Source organism: Hyperolius riggenbachi, chromosome 5, assembly GCF_040937935.1.
Source record: "Hyperolius riggenbachi isolate aHypRig1 chromosome 5, aHypRig1.pri, whole genome shotgun sequence".
Taxonomy (NCBI): Eukaryota; Metazoa; Chordata; class Amphibia; order Anura; family Hyperoliidae; genus Hyperolius; species Hyperolius riggenbachi.
In genome coordinates, this window is record NC_090650.1 from 23,091,348 (window position 1) to 23,111,146 (window position 19,799).

The following is a 19,799-nucleotide window of genomic DNA, read 5'->3' on the forward strand; positions in this document are numbered from 1 at the left end:
CACATCCCCTCCCCAGTATAGTTAGCCAGCTGTGCCCCCAGTATTAGGTAGCCCCCCCCCCCCCCCCCCCCCCGTATAGGTAGCAGATTTGGCCTATCTATAGTGTTAATCCCGCAATGCCAGGTGGAGGGGTTCCAGTGCTGGAACGGCAAGCTGGACTGAAACGGGGAAGCGATACATACACATTTGGGGCATTTTTTTACCCTTCAAGTTCACATTAAAGGATACATCTACATGAGGGAATTTAAAAAAAAAAAAAAAAAAACATTTTACTTACATGGGGCTTCCCACAGCCCCTGGGAGCCCATGTGTCCCTTGCTACAGCTCCACTCTCAGGCAGTCTCCCCGGGTCTCCTCCATATCTGCGTATGTGCGGCTGCGTCATGCTAGAGGCATTGCGCCAGTGCAGAACACTCCCACGGCCATGGTAGCGCGAACGCAAGCGATGCGTGGATGTGTTCACACATGTGCAGAACATAGATAGATAATGAGGACTCATCACTGCAGTACTGCTGCCATGCAGATGGTTGGATAGCGGGATCCAATTATTCATTATTTTTTTTTAATCCTCTCTTTTAGGCCCCCACAGACCCCCCGAAGAAGAAGCCAGACCCGGTGACATCGGAGACCGTCGTCTTTTGGGGTCTGCGGCTGTGGCAAGTCATCGGAGTCTTCTCCATCTTTGTCCTGGCAGTCAGTAAGTAGCACTTTTCCTCCTCTAATGTTACTTATTATTATTGTTGTTCATTTTATTAGCAAAGTCTTTTATTTAAGAACTGTACATAGTTACATAGTTATTTTGGTTGAAAAAAGACATACGTCCATCGAGCAGTGCTGGGCCGAAATTACGCATTAGCGTAATTACGCATCGTAATTCACAACAAATGCACCGTAAGCGTTACGTGTAAGGTTACGGTATTACGCGTAATTAATTACGCGTAGACCGTAGGTTACGTTATTACGCGTAACAAATTACACGTAAGACAGTAAACTCCCATTGAAATTACACAGTCTGCCGTAATCGCGTAATATTACGCTCCTGTATAATATAAAAAAGCCGCCGACTTTAAGGGTTAATAGCAAAGCCCCCTTAAGTGCTAAGAGTCTCAAATTTGGAGAATATATTAAGGAGATCAGAAGGAATAAGAGGAAATTTTTTTTTTCAAAAAGACCTTATAGTTTTTGAGAAAATCGATGTTAAATTTCAAAGGAAAAATATATACATTTAAAAACCCGCCGACTTTAACGGTTAATAGCAAAGCCTGCTTAAAATTTAGGAACACCAAATTCACAGGGTATATTAAGGGGATCAGTGGGAATAAGAGGAAACATTTTTTTTTCAAAAAGACCTTATAGTTTTTGAGAAAATCGATTTTTAAGTTTCAAGGGCAAAAATGTCTTTTAAATGCGGAAAATGTCAGTTTTTTTTGCACAGGTAACAATAGTGTTTTATTTTCATAGATTCCCCCAAGTGGGAAGAGTTTTACTTACTTCGTTCTGAGTGTGGGAAATATAAAAAAAAAACGACGTGGGGTCCCCCCTCCCAGACCTCTTTAACCCCTTGTCCCCCATGCAGACTGGGATAGCCAGAATGCGGAGCACCGGCCGCGTGGGGCTCCGCACCCTGACTATACCAGCCCGCATGGTCCATGGATGGGGGGTCTCGGAAGGGGAGGGGCAGCCAAGCTTTCCCCTCCCCCTCCGAGCCCTTGTCCAATCCAAGGACAAGGGGCTCTTCTCCACCTCCGATGGGCGGTGGAGGTGGAGGCCGCGATTTCCTGGGGGGGGTTTCATGGTGGCATCTGGGAGTCCCCTTTAAAAAGGGGTCCCCCAGATGCCCACCCCCCCTCCCAGGAGAAATGAGTATAGAGGTACTTGTACCCCTTACCCATTTCCTTTAAGAGTTAAAAGTAAATAAACACACAAATACATAGAAAAAGTATTTTAATTGAACAAAAAACATAACCACGAAAAAAGTCCTTTAATATTCTTAATTAACCATTAATAGCCAGTTCCCACGCAATATCCTCGGAAATATACTAATCAGTTACAATGTAACAAAGTTGTTACAATGTAACAACTTTGTTACTTTGTAACTCCACCGCACCCGACGTCACTCGCCGCTCACCCGCCGGCCGCCGCATACACTCTAAGTCCCCGCCGGCTCCCGCCGTCCACTCCGCCCACACCTGTCACGCATATACATGCTGGCACCCATGGGTGCCAGCATGTATATAGGTGACATGTGGGAGAGGCGGGGAGGGCAGCGGAGCCGGCGGGGACTTAGCGTCCTGAACCCGACAGAGCTCTGAGCTATATAGCTCAGAGCTCTCTAAAGCATCTTTGTATTTGGGCTCCAAGGAGCCCCCTTGGTCCTTAGCAGACCAATGGGGTTCCTTCTGATCAGGGGCGCCTCTAGGCATAGGCAGTACAGGCCATTGCCTGGAGTGCCATTGGTCCTGGGGGGCGCCATGTTGCAGAATTAAGCCCCACCCCCCAAATTAAGCCACACCCCTGTGGCTGTTCTATTACTTGCTTCTGCTGAGGTGGAGAAGAGCCCCTTGTCCTTGGATTGGACAAGGGCTCGGAGGGGGAGGGGAAAGCTTGGCTGCCCCTCCCCTTCCGAGACCCCCCAATCCATGGACCATGCGGGCTGGTATAGTCAGGGTGCGGAGCCCCACGCGGCCGGTGCTCCGCATTCTGGCTATCCCAGTCTGCATGGGGGACAAGGGGTTAAAGAGGTCTGGGAGGGGGGACCCCACGTCGTTTTTTTTTTATATTTCCCACACTCAGAACGAAGTAAGTAAAACTCTTCCCACTTGGGGGAATCTATGAAAATAAAACACTATTGTTACCTGTGCAAAAAAACCTGACATTTTCCGCATTTAAAAGACATTTTTGCCCTTGAAACTTAAAAATCGATTTTCTCAAAAACTATAAGGTCTTTTTGAAAAAAAAAATTTTCCTCTTATTCCCACTGATCCCCTTAATATACCCTGTGAATTTGGTGTTCCTAAATTTTAAGCAGGCTTTGCTATTAACCGTTAAAGTCGGCGGGTTTTTAAATGTATATATTTTTCCTTTGAAACTTTAACATCGATTTTCTCAAAAACTATAAGGTCTTTTTGAAAAAAAAATTTTCTTCCTCTTATTCCTTCTGATCTCCTTAATATATTCTCCAAATTTGAGGCTCTTAGCACTTAAGGGGGCTTTGCTATTAACCCTTAAAGTCGGCGGCTACCTAACATTGATTCATGCGTCAACTTTTACGCTTGGCAGCATGACCTTACGCATTAATTGCTAGTAGGATTTTACGCGTAATCCAATAACGTAACAACCTGAATTACGGTATTCTTACGCGTAATTGCGTAAGGGCTATGCGTAATTACTGACATGTACCGAAATTGAATGTCTACGCCGTAAGCGTAATTCCGTAATGCGTAATAGCGTAAAATTACGCGTAATGATCCGTAAGCGTAGCTTTTTCCATTACGCCCAGCACTGCCATCGAGTTCAACCAGTACAAAGTACAACTCCAGCCCGTCCCCCACATACCCCTGTTGATCCAGAGGAAGGCGAAAAAACCCCCACAAGGCATGGTCCAATTAGCCCCAAAAAGGGAAAAATTCCTTCCTGACTCCAGATGGCAATCAGATAAAATCCCTGGATCAACATCATTAGGCATAACCTAGTAATTGTAGCCATGGATGTCTTTCAACGCAAGGAAAGCATCTAAGCCCCCTTTAAATGCAGGTATAGAGTTTGCCATAACGACTTCCTGTGGCAATGCATTCCACATCTTAATCACTCTTACTGTAAAGAACCCTTTCCTAAATAAATGGCTAAAACGTTTTTCCTGTAAACATATAACCAAATCCCTCTGTCCCTCTTTCTCCCTCATTTGTCCCTCTTTCGGGACTGATGTACAGATCTATGTAAATATAATGTATTTTTCCACTGAAAAATGTGTTTAGTTGATTCTGTATTAACATTTCAGGAACCAGGGTGGGGAGGACCATTGTAGTTAGAATTATAAAGCAACATTTTTCTTATGAATCTTTATGGCATGCGCGACTAGGGGTGTTCCGGGGGCATGGTTAGGGGTGTGGCTTAAATGTCCCTCTATCTGATCTCAAAAAGTTGGGAGGCATGTAACTGCACTGTGCAGCCCAATACAGGAAGTGACATATAGCTACATAGTAAGTTGAGTTGAAAAAAGGACATTTGTCTGAGCAAAGCCAGAATGAATGCTCAGTCGAGGATTTTATCAGGGCTGATAACTAGCAGGCTGAGCAGTGAAGAATGAAACAGAGAGCAGGGTAGGGGTTTTCTCTAATGTTCCCACTGATATATATGGTAAAATACATGAGGGTGCTTCGTCTCTGGTTCACTTTAAGGCTTGAACCAATTAGCCCTAAAATGGCTAAATGTGGCCATACATCAGGTGACGTGGCGGCCGATCCACCATCCAATTCAAATATTATAATCGAATTGGATTTGAATCGGTGCCGCCAAGTGCATGCCCGACCGACAAAGCGATCAATTTCAGGTTGGAAATTGGTCGCATGGTCGATTGCACATGCTGCAAGATGTCGGGCCGAAGTTGGTTGGTCGGGTGCACGGCGGTACGGCGGCCGATTTTAGAACAAGCGACGAAACAACTAAACCCCCGCCGCTGCCGCCGCAATGTATAAATGTATGTAGTGTGTGCATTTATACATGACCTGTCCGGTGTCAGCATCCATGCGGTTCCCGTCCATCTCGTATGTAGTGTGTGCATTTATACATGACCTGTCCGGTGTCAGCATCCATGCGGTTCCCGTCCATCTCGTATGTAGTGTGTGCATTTATACATGACCTGTCCGGTGTCAGCATCCATGCGGTTTCCGTCCATCTCGTCTGACGTCTATGCGGCGCTAGCGTGTATGCGGCTGTTACCCGGCATGGACGGTCACTGCATGGAGGCTGCTACAGGACAGGTAACGTATAAATGCACACACTGGGGGGCGCATTTATATATGGGGGCAGCGGCGGGGCGGACGCGGCGGGCTCAGCTGATTCCCTGAAGATTTCATGCCGAAATCGGACGCTAATTGGGCTGCACTATATGGGCATCTTCCACAAGAGACAAATTTATCTCTAATCAGATTCGATTACAGATAAATTTGTCTCTTTATCGAATCTGCCCATAATCGTCAGGTCTATGGGCACCTTCAGAGTTAGATTACAAACGTAAACAGATAACAAGAATAAAGTATAACACAGGAGAAGAGGACCTGCTCAAATCAGTGTGCAGTCTAAGAGGAGGTGAGTATAGGTAAGGGGATTTTTACAGTACTAATTTATAAATTATTTATGAATCTTTCGTCTCTTCGATTTACATTCCGAAATTTATAACAGGTGGTGACATCTTTAGTGCTGTCAGGTGCAACTGCCGAATGGTCTCCCAGAATGCTCTGGGAGTTGAATTCCACATAACTAAACTACTTAAAGGGGAACTGAAGTAAGAGGTATACGGAGGCTGCCATATTTATTTGCTTTTAATCAATGCCAGTTCCCTGGCAGCCCTGCTGGTCTATTTCTCTGCAGTAGTATCTGAATAACACCAGAAACAAGCATACAGCTAGTCTTGTCAGATCTGACATTAAAGTCTGAAACACCTGATCTGCTGCATGCTTGTTCAGGGGCTATGGCTAATAGTATTAGAGGCAGAGGATCAGCAGGGCTGCCAGGCAACTGGTATTGCTTAAAAGGAAATAAACATAGCAGCCTCCGTATACCTCTTACTTCAGTTCCCTTTTAAAGCAGACCTGAAGTGAAAACCAAAACAAAACTTATGATATAATGAATTGTATGGGTAGAACGGATAAAGAATACAACATTCGTAGCAAAGAAAAGAGTCTCATGTTTATTCTCAGTAACATTGTATCATTCTGTCATATTTGCAATTTTAAAACTGTCGTTTTAGCTATAAAATAAAGCAGAAATAATGACCCTTTGAACTTTCCCGCAGTAAAGCCTTATCTCAAACGGTCTCTCACTGATTCCTGGCTGTTTAAATGCTTCAGAAAACAGGACTGTACTCAACCCAAGTTGGATGGAATAGCTCAGTGAAACTCATTGGCACAGATAACAAAGGAAGTTTCTTAACTCTTCCTGTACTGGAAACAATATAAGACTCTTTTCTTTGCTACTCATGTTCTATTTCTTAGCTACAATGCATTATATCATAAGTTTATTTTCCCTTCAGGTTTGCTTCAAGCATCACTGGGAGGGCGGCGCTACACACTAATGTACAGATTTGAGAACCCCAGCAGCCACAATGCGCAGCCGCTGGTCCTCACTGAGATCCTTTGTCTAATGGTGTGTACACACTTGAAAGATAAATGAAAGATCACAGACCAATGTTACCCCCTTCCATGTAGTATGAGAGCCATACTCTACACAGTCTATTCTATGGAGCTGAACTCCCCATCAGACAGAAATCTTTGCAAGATGCTGCACACACAGATGCTGTAGACATTCAACAGATCAGTATCTGCAAAAGATCTGTTCCTGCAAATTGCATTCATAGTCTATGAGATCTGCAGATCATCATACACACCTTGTTTAACAGACATTCGTCTGCAGATCAGATCCACCAGGATGGATCTTCAGATCTGCAGATGATTGTCTGATCTGCAGACGAATGTCTGTTAAACAAGGTGTGTATGATGATGTGCAGATCTCATAGACTATGAATGCAATTTGCAGGAACGGATCTTTGGCAGATACTGATCTTTTGTGTCTGTACAGCATCTGTGTGTGCAGCATCTTGCGAAGATTGTCTGATGGGGAGTTCAGCTCCATAGAATAGACTGTGTAGGGTATGGCTCTCATACTACACGGAAGGGGGTAAGATTGGTCTGATATCTTTCATTTATCTTTCAAGTGTGTATGTAGCAATAGCCATGACTGTTCACAAACCAACTGCAGAGAACTGCTGTTTTTCACCTGTTGTGTTGATTAACCTCCTAAGCGATAATCCCGAGCTGAGCTCGGGGTATGTCGCGCAGGAGGAGTTCTCCAGCCCTAGTGGGCCGATTTGCATAATTTTTTTTTGTTACACGCAGCTAGCACTTTGCTAGCTGCGTGTAACTTCCGATCGCCGCCGCTCGCCGCCGATCCGCCGCCGTGCCGCGCAGCCCCCCCTCCCCGACCCCTTGCGCAGCCTGGCCGAACAGTGCCAGGCAGCGCTGAGGGGTGGATCGGGACTCTCTCTGACGTCATGATGTCCATGACGTCGGTGACGTCATCCCGCCCGGTCGCCATGGCGACCGGGGAAGCCCAGCAGGAAATCCCGTTCTGAACGGGATTTCCTGCTTACTCTGATCGCCGAAGGCGATCGGAGTGGCTGGGGGGATGCCGCTGGGCAGCGGCTATCATGTAGCCAGCTCAGGGCTCGCTACATGATTTAAAAAATGAAAAAAAAGTGCTGCGCCCCCTCCTGGGCGATCTTATTGTATCGGCCAGAGGGTTAAAACAGCTGTTCCCAATTAATCAGGGTAATTAGGATGCTTTAGAACAGCTTGGACTATTTGGAATGATATAGAACTTTGGCTTTTCCCATAGACTGCGACAGTGTGTGAAGGGTATGAATAATTTTGGACTGGGCACTTTTTGCTCAAATGTACATAAAAGCTGAGAAATGGTTTTTTTTCCACAATAATCCCTTTTGTACATTGTCTTATTATCGTTTGGGAGACACCTATGTAATTTCCCATTAAAACATTGCTTGCTGATTCATTAAAAGTAACTGTAAGTCAAAATTTGCCAGGGGTATGAATAATTATGGGCAGCACTGTATATATACAGTGTATATATATATATATATATATATATATATATATATATATATATATATATATATATATATACACACATATACACATACATATACACTTATACATACACACATACACATATACATACACACACACATACACACATACACGCATACACACATATACATACACATACACATATATATATATATAAATATACACGTGTGTGTGTGTGTGTGTGTGCGTGCGTGCGTGCGTGCGTTTCTGATGCTAAAACTTGGAAAATTACCATAAATGCGGTTACCCTGAATAATCTACTGCATTGTACTTTATGTCACTACAGGGCCTCTTTAACCTTTTTTTAATCTGTAACCACTGGCTGGTTCTGCAATTTCTTGCAAGATTTTACACATCAACTCTTGTCTACTGCGCTACAGAAGTTGAGAATTATGTTTGGCCACTAGATGGCAGCGGAGTAGCACCCTTTTATACAGTTTATTATCATTGACAGATCAATAAAACACATCAAATAAGTTGGATAAACATTGTCACAGTCACTCTCCTGTCAGTTTATTCCAGCTGAAACTACAAATAAACAAAAAGGAGGATTAACGAGACAATTTTTGTAAACCTCACTGTGTAATCCCAGGATGGCTGACTGTCAGCACTTGTTAATGTTCCCAGTTTTCTTGTCATTTTGCTGTATTTTCAGCAGATGGGAGCAGATTAGACAGGAGGAAGCTTGGAATCAGGAGGATTGCTGTTAAGCGGTATGTGTGAGCTTATTTACTAAAGCAATGGCAGGAGCGCCCACCATGGAGTCATATAACGCCACTATTGCTAAGCACGGCTGGATTTCAGGCAAGGCCATATAGGCCATTGCCTAGGGCACCAGGAAAGCAAGGGACGGGCTGTGCACAGCAGCAATTAACCTGCTGAACGTTCGCAGCAGTCGGGTGAGCGCCGAAAAGGACTATTCCTGATGTTGGAGAGGCGCCAGCAGGATAAAAATCTCTAAAAACTCTAAAAATGCTTTGAAGGCAGTGGTGGGCTTACCTCCAAGAAGCAGACACGACAACTGTCAGCTCAAAACAAACAAATTAATTTATTGTAATTTCCCCCCAAAATAAATTAATTTGTTTGTTTTGAAATGAGAGTTATCATGTCTGCTTCTAGGAGGTAAGTCCACCACTGCCTTCCAAGCATTTTTAGAGTTTTCAGAGATTTTTTATCCTGCTGGCACCTCTGTTCTCTAGTACCTGCACAGTATCCACCCCTGGTGGAGGGGCGACCTACCCCTTTCTTTCCGATCTACAGAGAGCGACTTCTTAATCCAGAGTGAGGACAGGTCTAATCTCCTCACCTGCAGGTACAGTGGTTGCCTGCAGGGCCGGATTTACCACACAGGAGTCTATAGGCACAGATGTCCTGGCACGGTGGCACCATAGACTTCACTGCAAGTGTGCTGGCTGTCTCAGCTGTCCAGGGCCGGCCTTAGGTTTCACAGCGCCCTGAGCGAAACCTGATTTTGGTGCCCCCCCCCCCCCCTTCAGCCTCTTTGCACGCGCGCAACTTTTTTTAGGCACCACCATAGGTGCCCATATAAATAGAGGCTACAGGTTGAAATCTGGCCACCCACAATGCAAAATAAAGTTGCAAACAGTAGGAACTTATTTCCACCCATATAGCTGCTATTTATATGGGCCCATGACTGTTTCCCCTGGCCCGCATCGCAATTATCAAATGGAACAAAGAAATTTGGGCACCCAGTAATGGATTAAACTATCTCTCACACAGAAATCCCCCGACGCCTAATGCTGGGAATACATGGTTTGTTTTTGAGCCATTTAGATGGCTCGATAGACAATTTCCGACATGTCCGATCTCCCGCTCGATCGTTTCGCCACTCGATTTGCGATAGCAGTGAATGGAAAAGATAAGAAAAACGAGCGGAAGATAAGAGAATCGACTGCAGAATCAAGCGGCGAAACGATCGAGCGGCAAAAACGAGCCGTGTAAGCCAAGCATAATGCAGGCACCCCCAGCCACAAAATAGAAATCAGACAGCAGATCCATGCAGAGACGGGACAAGGTCCTCCAGCACCCAAGGCGGAGACAGCAAAGTGCGCCCCTCCATCCCTCCCCCCTCAGCCGTCACACACTGATTGCTATTAGACTAATAGGTGCCCCCAACCCCCCAACACCTTAATCTTTAGTTACCTGGCTTGCAGTCACTGTCATGTATCCCCTTTTCTTATTTCTTTCTGCTTCAAACACAATTGTGAATGACAGCTGAATGAATTGTGCGCCCCCTCCTACACTGCGCCCTGAGGCTGGAGCCTCTCCAGCCTCTGCCTCGGCCCGGCCCTGGATCCATGCACGTATGCACATACACTCACACACACACTTACACTATACACACGCACGCAGTCTATATACGCAGCCACACACTACACACGCACGCAGTCTATATACGCAGCCACACACTACACACGCACGCAGTCTATATACGCAGCCACACACTACACACGCACACACGCAGACTATATACGCAGCCACACACTACGCACGCAGTCTATATACGCAGCCACACACTACGCACGCACGCAGTCTATATACGCAGCCACAAACTACGCACGCAGTCTATATACGCAGCCACACACTACGCACGCACGCAGTCTATATACGCAGCCACACACTACGCACGCACGCAGTCTATATACGCAGCCACACACTACGCACGCACGCAGTCTATATACGCAGCCACACACTACGCACTCACACAGTCTACACACACACACACACACACGCAGTCCACACACACACACACACGCAGTCCACACACACACGCAACACACACACACGCACGCACGCAATACACACACACACACACACACACACACACACACACACCCCCCCCCCCCCCCCCCTAACTCAGCTACAGCAGACAGGACATTTGCTACCATTCATCACTGTAATCACCACTACGCCAGAAGAAGGCAACACAGAAGTCTGCAGCAGCCCACAAGGGGATTACCTCGCCACCTCGGACTACTCTATCCTTCCTGCGTGCTTGAGGGGTCGGGGAGGACGGCTGATAAGGACGCATCCGTCCGAGCAGGAGGTTGGAGAAGTGTGCCTCCAGGTCCTAGTGCCTGCCGCTGCACCAGACAACAGCCTGCTCCTTGCAAACAGTTTGTGCCCTACTCGTCCAGGCGGGTGGTGGACGGCAGGAGCGCCCCCTGGAAGCCGGCGCCCTGAGCGATCGCTCTGGTCGCTCAGGTCAAAGGCCGGCCCACTTCTCCCTTACTTCCCTTGCCAGTCATAGGTAGCTACAGGGTGTTCTTTTTCTTCTTCCTCAGGTCAGGTGTACACCTGAGGAAGAACCGTGATGGTTTGTAACATGTAGTTTTGCTCCGCTTTTTAATACATGCATTAATTAGCATAGCAAAGCTGCCTGTGTGCTGCCTCTTCACTCTTTGTATGTTCGTTGCTCAGGGAGGTGACCTGAGCGAGGTGCAGCACCGGCGGCAGTCCCAGGAAAATTATTCCTGTGTGGGTTCCAGGACCGTGTTTTTTTTCATGTTCATCATGATAGTACGTGACTGACTGCTGTACAGATGTGCCGCAAGCCTGTAATCTGGCAAGGTGTTCTTTTGCTATGGAAGGGGTAGGAGGCATTACCACATGATGCATGACAAGGCAGCGGTGTAGCAATAGTCCCTCCGACCCCCGTTATTGCAGGGGGAGAGACTGGAGACTAAGGGGGCCCGGTCCTGGGGTGCAGTGCAGAGCAGCTGCCACAGGCCTTCATATTTTACCTTATTCCAGAGGGTGGACAAGTTCTTCCCACTTCTCTGTGTAGTCCCTGGTAGCCAATCACTTTGCAGCTCCTGATGTCACATGACATGCAGTGTCTGGTGGTGGTGATAAGGTGCAAGACACAGTGCTGGCCACTACGCCAAAGACGAGTGAAGAGGACTAGTCATTTTACTAGGCAAAGTATAAAGCTTTGCTGTGGTGTGCACTGCAAGATCTGGGTGCAGAAGAGTGCTGCACACACTGGAGGGGGGAGGAGGTTGAGGGGCGGCGCACTCAAGGCACCATGTCTTTTTTTTTTTTTTTGGCACCCCCCTCGATGTGCTCGATGTGAGGGCATTGTTTCTTTCGCTCTGCCATGCACCATGATGTCAGCCTTCCTCTGCCTGCATAGTAACAGAACGCATCTCTGGCCTGCAGAGTCTAGCATCGCGTCTGCACAGAATCACCCCAAACTGTTGCTCGAGCGATTGAGTCCTGATCTCAGTCGGGTAACATTCCTCATATGTGTGTACAAGGCTTCAAGCAATACAGAAGCCACCCTGAAAAAAGTTAGAAACTCGTCTACAGTCGGTAGAGGGAAAGCTCTGAAACCCATAGAGCCTTCCCAATCCTCTCTCCATCCCATCAGTATGCTACTGTTGTCCTGTAAGAGTCCACACCTTCGGGACCCCCCATAAGGATTCAGAAGTACTTGTGTCCACAAGTGCTTCTGATGATGGATGCATCCATGCAAGGCATGCACAAGGCCTGACTCGTGCATGCGCAGTATGGACCTCTCATCTTCCGAAGTACTTGGGGATATGTATGAGTATTTCTGAAGCCTTCACGAAGACTCCCAAGGACGTATTTGACCAGTTGGTTGAATAACTTTTACAAGGGAACATCGGTGGCACTGCCGGATCTACCATGACGCGACCTGAGGCAATTATTTCAGAGTGGCACTCCTTAGAGGCGGAAAACTGATACGGGTCCCATAAACATTAAGGGTCCTTAAAAATAAAAAAAACTGTCTCCTCTACCTGTACCGTTGTTCTAATGACTGTATGTGCCCACCACAAAGATAAGGAATTATACAAACTTTGGAATTTGTACACTGCCCCTGCTCCGCAGGGTTTGTAAAAAAAAAAAATCTGTCTCAGTCTGCAGCAATGTTCTGATGACTTCACGTACAAAGTTACAGGCAAAGGAGCAGATTTTGCAGACTATCCCTTTGAGCCCGCCCTCTTAGATGCATTCACAAACAGGCCGGTGGAATGAGGCGACAGAGAGGGGACCGGAAAGGCTCTATGGGATCTAGAGCCTGCCCTCTACATAGGTGAGTATCTTTCTCTTCAGGTTCGCTTCAATATTGCTTTCATTTGGAATTATTACCATCCCCTTGACTTTCTCCAGCCGCATTTTGACCTAGAGTTCCTCCTTTCTCCATTTCTTAGCACTGTTAATCTTCATTTTGCAGGTCTGGTTTCCCGGCAAACTCAATTGCGTAGCATTAACTGGAATATTGCCTGTTGTAAATTTCCCTGTAACGAGATGCCTCTGCAGTTACCTTTTATGGCTTCCAGAGATCTAATCCAAAGAACTATCACAGTGGCTGGAAATCTGTTTGCGTAGATTTTCTACGTGGCTCCAGGAGAGAGAGAGAGAGTTAATCGTGTGGCGTCCGCGTCATTGTAGTGCCGCTCATTTGCCTGTTTCCTCTCATTTAACCTTATTAAAACTTTATCCTCCAAAGTTGGGTAATTACGGTGGCTCTGCAATCGTAATTGTCCTCCGTTGTCTGCACCGCCTAATAATCCAATCATTTCCAATTTAGTTTTGCTGCAGAAGCAAAAGCGGTTAAGTGGCGACTGTATCAACGCGCCCCACCTCTCCGCATCGTTTCCCGGCCCCGATGAGCGCACCTAATGGCCTCGTAGCGCAGTTTTCTCCAGCGATTGTCTCCGGCTAATGGTCACCGTTTATAATATTGATTTTCAGATAAAATCTCCAAATGCTTCTCTAATGACAATGGTTAACTTGATAAATTTTTGAGGGCTGAGATGTGCTCTGGATTCATTCCAAAGCAAAAAAAAAAATCCTGAAATTTGTTCTTTAAGTGTTTTTTTTTTTCAGAGCCAAAGGATGATCGTGCTTGCGAGTGCGGCTGATGGATGCTGGCTGGTGGTGTCCAGCAGGTGGCGCTGTGTGATTGAGAAATAAACGAGGGACTCTAGCTAAGCAAGCTGCTGATACACCACGGAGGCGTACGTTAAAAAGGGGCGCTGGGAAAAAAGGGCGCCGGGTTTTAAACGATAAACATGGATAACGTTTAAAAATATAATGTACTATATTTCGTTTAAAAATAATGTTTTATAAAGTTATAAATCATTAAATAATGTGCATGAAATTGGCAATTGTGAAAACGTTAATCTTCCGTTTAAAAAGTGAAACGTATAATAACGTTTAAAAAAAAATAGTAAGTAACCCTCCCTGTACCTACCCCTAACCCCTAGACCCCCGTGTTGGTGCCTAAACCTAAGACCCCCCTGGTGGTGCCTAAACCTAAGACCCCCCTGGTGGTGCCTAAACCTAAGACTCCCCTGGTGGTGCCTAAACCTAAGACCCCCCTGTTGATGCCTAAACCTAAGACCCCCCTGGTGGTGCCTAAACCTAAGACCCCCCTGTGATAAGCATTAATAACGTGTGAAAAAAATATTGTGCTGTTTTTCGTTTAAAAATAATGTTTTAAAAAAGATTGTACTGTTTTTCGTTTAAAAATAATGTTTAAAAAATTATAAATCATAAAATAATGTGTAATCATGAGAAGCAGTTATAAAACAGTAAAAGTCTCCGGGCGCCGCTTATAAAACGTTATTTTTCTCCGGCGCCCTTTTTTCCTGTCGAGCGCCCATTAAACGATATTTATTATGGGAGTGAATGGCGGCGCCCGATTTGTCCACTTGCCTCAGGCGCCCGAATTTACTGTTACCACCACGGAGACACGCAGATGAGAACTGTAAGGCCCAGTTCACATCTGAGCGTTTCGCCAGCGATTTCGGCAAAACGCTCAAGCGTTAGCGCTTTTTAAAGCACTAGTGCCATAATACCCTATGGGCCCATTCTCACTTGGGCGATTTGCGTTAATCGCCGGCGATAAATGCAAATCGGCAAATGCAAATTTGTATCCTGCACCATTTTCAGGCGATTTCCCGGCGATCGCGTTTAGTGCTATAGAAGCGCTAATCGCGATCATGGAAACAATCAGCAAGTGTGAATGGGGATTTTTTTTGCATTCATCGGCAAAAATCACCAGAGCAAAACGCTAGCAAAAGCGCTAGCGTTTTGCATTTTGCAAGTGTAAATGGGGCCTTAGGATGGTTTTATGGTGTAGTCTGATGCTCCTGCCACATCCCAACGCAACGCAAGAACCAACAATCGTATGACCCTGTGGCAGAGTGCGTGGAGAGGATCATATGCATAGCGTCGCCCCCCGCTCAGTGACATACTTCCTGCTGGTCATTGGGACTCCCATTGGTCCGTGCATGCACACCGCGACATACTGCGCTCCTTCATTTACACTACATGCGTCGCCCATAGGCTTCCACTACCCCATTGCAGTAATGCCGCAGCCCTTGCCTCGGCTCGAGTACTACTGGCGCACAGCAATGGACCGCAATAAGTGTCAAGCCTCCATAGACTTCCATTGCTTTCCCCTTGCGCAGGAATGACCTGCAAGTGCAAAAGGGCCCTCATACGAGTCAAAATATTAGTTTGGATACCTTTCGTGATTCACTCGTCTCTGCTACACTGCACATGCAGAAAAGTGATGGCGCTACTCAGAGCCTGAAGAAGCTTAGAGGATGTCTTATTCTCAGTTGTTCTGTTCATTGGACAACGTTAGAATAAGATGACTGCTGATGTGTAGGGATGAATAAGCGGGGAATTTCATGCTCAATTTTGCGATGAATACCTAGGGCCTTTTTCCCTCGCTGGGTACTCCTGCGATAATTGCGCTATCCGGGTACATTTTGCCATTACGCATTTGATCTGCAACTTTTAGGGTGGAATTGAATTGAAGAATACCGCCGATTTTAGCAGTTAATGGCAAAACCAACATACATGCTAGTAAAATCACCAAATTTGCTAGGTTTGTTAAAGAGGATCTGTAACATCAAAAGATCCCCTGAGGGGTACTCACCTCGGTTGGGGGAAGCCTCCGGATCCTAATGAGGCTTCCCACGCCGTCCTCTGTCCCACGGGGCTCTCGCTGCAGCCCTCCGTGCAAGATGACGTCATTATTTACCTTCCTGGCTCCTGCGCAGGCGCTCTGACGGCTGTCGGCTCCAAACTACACAGAAATACCCGATCGCCGTCGGGTCTGCTCTACTGCGCAGGCGCAAGTTTCCGGCGCCTGCGCAGTAGAGCGGACCCGACTGAGATCAGGTATTTCCGTGTAGTTCGGAGCGGAAAGCAGCCACAGCGCCCCCGCTGGAGCCTGCAAAGGTAAATATTGAATTTACAGTCGGGTCTGTCGCCGGCTGTTCAGAGGGCTGCAGCGAGACCCCTGAGGGACGGAGAACGGCGTGGGAAGCCTCATTAGGATCCCGAGGCTTCCCCCACCCGAGGTGAGTACCCCCCAGGGGATCTTTTTGAGGTTACAGAGTCTCTTTAAGGGGGACAGTGGGAACAAGGGGAACTAAAATCTTTCAAAAAGACCTTGTAGTTATCAAAAGTAAAATCGATTTTAAAATTATGATTGAAAAAATGTTTTTTAGATGCAGTTAAATAACAGATAATGAGCCTGATCCAATGAACTTTTTCTACTAAGTTTTCTCCTGAGTTATACCTTATCAATAAAATGCTCTTTAAGCCACCAGCAAGCAAGAGAATATTGAGGCTAAGTACACAGTAGGACGTTGCGGTGCTGTGTTATAACGTCTAATAACGCAGCTTACCGCACTGCAATATCTGTTTGCACTGCAATAGGAAGAAGTCTATGCGACAATCACAGTGAGATGTTAGCGTCGCATTGTAACATGTAATGTTATGGTAATGTACTGCTGCAGTGTATTGCCTCTAAACCATACATGTCAAACTCCGGCCCGTGGGCCACATCATTAAAATTGGCCCTCAAGTGGTTTTCCCACTTTGCATTATGTTTGGCCCACCCTAAACCACCAGGGAAGCTATACTGGAGGTGAAGCCCTAGATCACCAGGAAAGCCATATGGGGAGGTAGGGGGAAAGCGCTAAATACTAGGCAACTTTATAGGGGAGGGTGGGGGCCTCTAGACACCAGGGAACTGTATGGGGTGGGAGGACCACTAGACACCAGGGAACTTTATATATCGGAAGGAGGACCACTAGACAGCAGGGAACTGTATGGGGGAGGGAGGACCACTAGACACCAGGGAACTGTATAGGGGAAGGAGGACCACTAGACAGCAGGGAACTGTATAGGGGAGGGAGGACCACTAGACACCAGGGAACTGTATAGGGGATGATGGGGGGCCATTAGATACCTGGGAACTGTATAAGAGAGGAAGGTGCCCAGTAGATATTGAAGTTGGCCTGCCATTAGGTCCCAGTGTACAATTTTGGCCCACATTGCATTTGAGTTTGACACACCTGCTCTAAACGCACACTTTACCAGGTACAGGAAAGCATACTTTTCATTGCCTGTATGCTTTTCTGTAGCTACTGTATGCAACGGTAACGCAGTGTCAATCTGCAACTTTACAATGCAACATTCTACTGTGAACCTAGCCTCAGGATAATTTTGGCAGTACTTTTTCATCTACCATATACTGTATACTCACATATAAGCTGACCCGCATATAAGCCGAGGTACCCACTCCCCCCCCCCCAAAAAAAAAAACATTTTATTTTGAATTGGTTTGTTTGACTGTGTGTTCACATTTAGTTTATTTAGGTATTATTTTTTATTTCTTGTTTATTTTGTTCTGTCCCCGTAATCCAGCCATGCCCCTTCTCCCCCTCCGTCCTTATCAGTCACGCAGGCTATTACACTCTGCCGTGTTAGGATCGTTTTTCTGGCACCGTGATTGGTTGTGGATAGGAGGCGGAGTCGGGAGACGCGTATGACGCGTATGTCGAGATGCGTGCGGACACCTACATGCCCGCTTGCGCGTCCTTCATAAAAGGCTGGATGCGGGGATTCCATCTTGCCACGCCTCCCTTCGTAAAAGCCGGTAGACCCGGCGAAACATGTCAGGGCTGCTGGCGTGCTGCTAGCACGGTCCCTGCCTCGAGACCTCCCGTCCGCATGCCCTCCATCCACGATCCCTGCCTGGTCACTCTTCACCTCCTCGGTGTCCATCGGACTGACAACAGCCAGCCTGCGGCTCTCAAGTCGGGCAGAGTGCTGCATCATAACTAACTGCATGAGCTATCCCACAGCCACATCCAGCAGCGTAGATGCATGGACCCACTGACACTACCCAAGCTGTGAGCTTTAATCAAGGGGTCGAGATACCTGAAAATTGATCAGCCAGGAGCTAACTGGACTCCATTCAAGCTGCATCTGGAGTGGGTACAGTATGTCTTTATTCTGTGCTCATACGCATATGTGCTTTTGCTGCAACTTCCTTCATTGATCTGGGCTTCGCTTGCTAAGTGCCTTAACTGGACTGTCTGCTTTTGTGCGCTGCTGCATTTGGATCTTTTCCTGCACTTTTGGAACATTTTCAGTTCGCTGGTTTGGCATACCCGTTTGGAGGACACTTTGTAAAAGAGCGTCCCCAGGCCTATGGTTTGAAAGTTTTTGGGATCCCTGATCACACTAGGTGATCTTAGGTAGTTGTATGCCTGTTGGATGCATGCGGGTTGTGGTTTTATGGCAGTTTGCACCGGTGCTTTCTTTTAAAAATTGTTTAAAATGACATTAATACATTTTGTATTTTTCCATTTATTTAGTTAGTGTTGATTTATGACTTATGCTCCCCAAACCCCCTTTTTCCTATACTCACATATAAGCTGACCCGCATATAAGCCAAGGTACCCCCCCCCCCAAAAAAAACAACAACAGGAAAAGTAATTGACTCGTGTATAAGCCCCCTACCCAGTATAGCCTCCTCCCCATAGACAGATGTGCCCCAAGGATAATACAGCTGTTTCAAGACGCCACTAGATGGGGTCATAGATATGAGACACAGCGATTGCCACACAGAATCCCCGATCATTGCACGCTCTGCTCCACAAGCCGGGGGACACAGGTAGTATTGAGCAGCATACTCTGCACACCATGTTGCAGGGGATGAGGGGCATGGACACAGCAGGGAGCTAGCTGGCAAGAGCAGGATCACTATTGCACAATTCTTACGCTCCTCTGCCAGTAACAAAACCTGCTCCACCATCCATACTGCTCAACTGACTCGCATATAAGCCGAGTGGGGGTAACTTTCCTCAGTGCTGAAAAATTAGGCTTATACGCGAGTATATACAGTACTTTTTTGGCACTTTTTCAATTGCAGAATGCTAAAAAGTAATTTTAAACAGAAGGTGAAAATTATCTCTTGGTAGAAAATGTAGGTGAAAAAGTGAATCGGGGCCTATCTACCTATCGGTATTGAACATTTACAATGCGTTGTGCAGTGCGTAATGCAGTTATTGCTAATAATGATCGCAACCTATTTTTTTTTGTTTTTTGTTTTTTGCAATAACGGCCATACGTGAATACGATTCGGACATTCAATTGCTTTTGTGTAATACATTCGTAAATTTTGCGATGGAACTTTAAATCAGGATTGACTGTCATCCCAATGAGTAGCCGATGCCCCCTTTCCCACGAGAAATCTTTACCTTGTCTCACAGAGATCGTCGGGGGGGGGGGGGGGGTCTGTGTGGCTGATATAGTGGTGAATCCCCTCCCACAGTGTGATGTCAGGACCATGGCACTGACAGTTTCCTGTGGAAGTGCTGTGCTCTGAAACTAGGGGTCGCTATAGCAGCTGCGCTATAGTGTGTGAGGCAGGTATTGGTAATTTGAGGTTCCATGAACTACATCTCCTGCCGAGTTGCGATGACTCGGAGGGGGAATAGTATTTAACATCACAGGTAAGATGAGTGGCTGCAGGGTGAGTCGTCATCATCCTGCCCTGTGCCCAGCTTACCGGCTAATCGCTGCAAATCGACCAAAAATGGGCAAAAACTCGAA

At 46.5% G+C, this 19,799-nt stretch overlaps 1 protein-coding gene and 1 long non-coding RNA gene across 2 annotated transcripts in view; one reads left to right on the top strand and one right to left on the bottom strand.

Moving 5' to 3' along the window:
- TMIE (transmembrane inner ear) overlaps nt 1-19,799 on the top strand; it is a 167,401-nt gene that overhangs the window by 47,526 nt on the left and 100,076 nt on the right. Inside the window, exon 2 of the mRNA XM_068238531.1 lies at nt 580-697. Coding sequence (XP_068094632.1) covers nt 580-697 — 118 coding nt within the window. The remainder of the gene's footprint in view (nt 1-579; nt 698-19,799) is intronic.
- The window catches only part of LOC137518015 (uncharacterized), a 33,234-nt gene that overhangs the window by 3,617 nt on the left and 9,818 nt on the right, over nt 1-19,799 (bottom strand). The window lies entirely within an intron of this gene.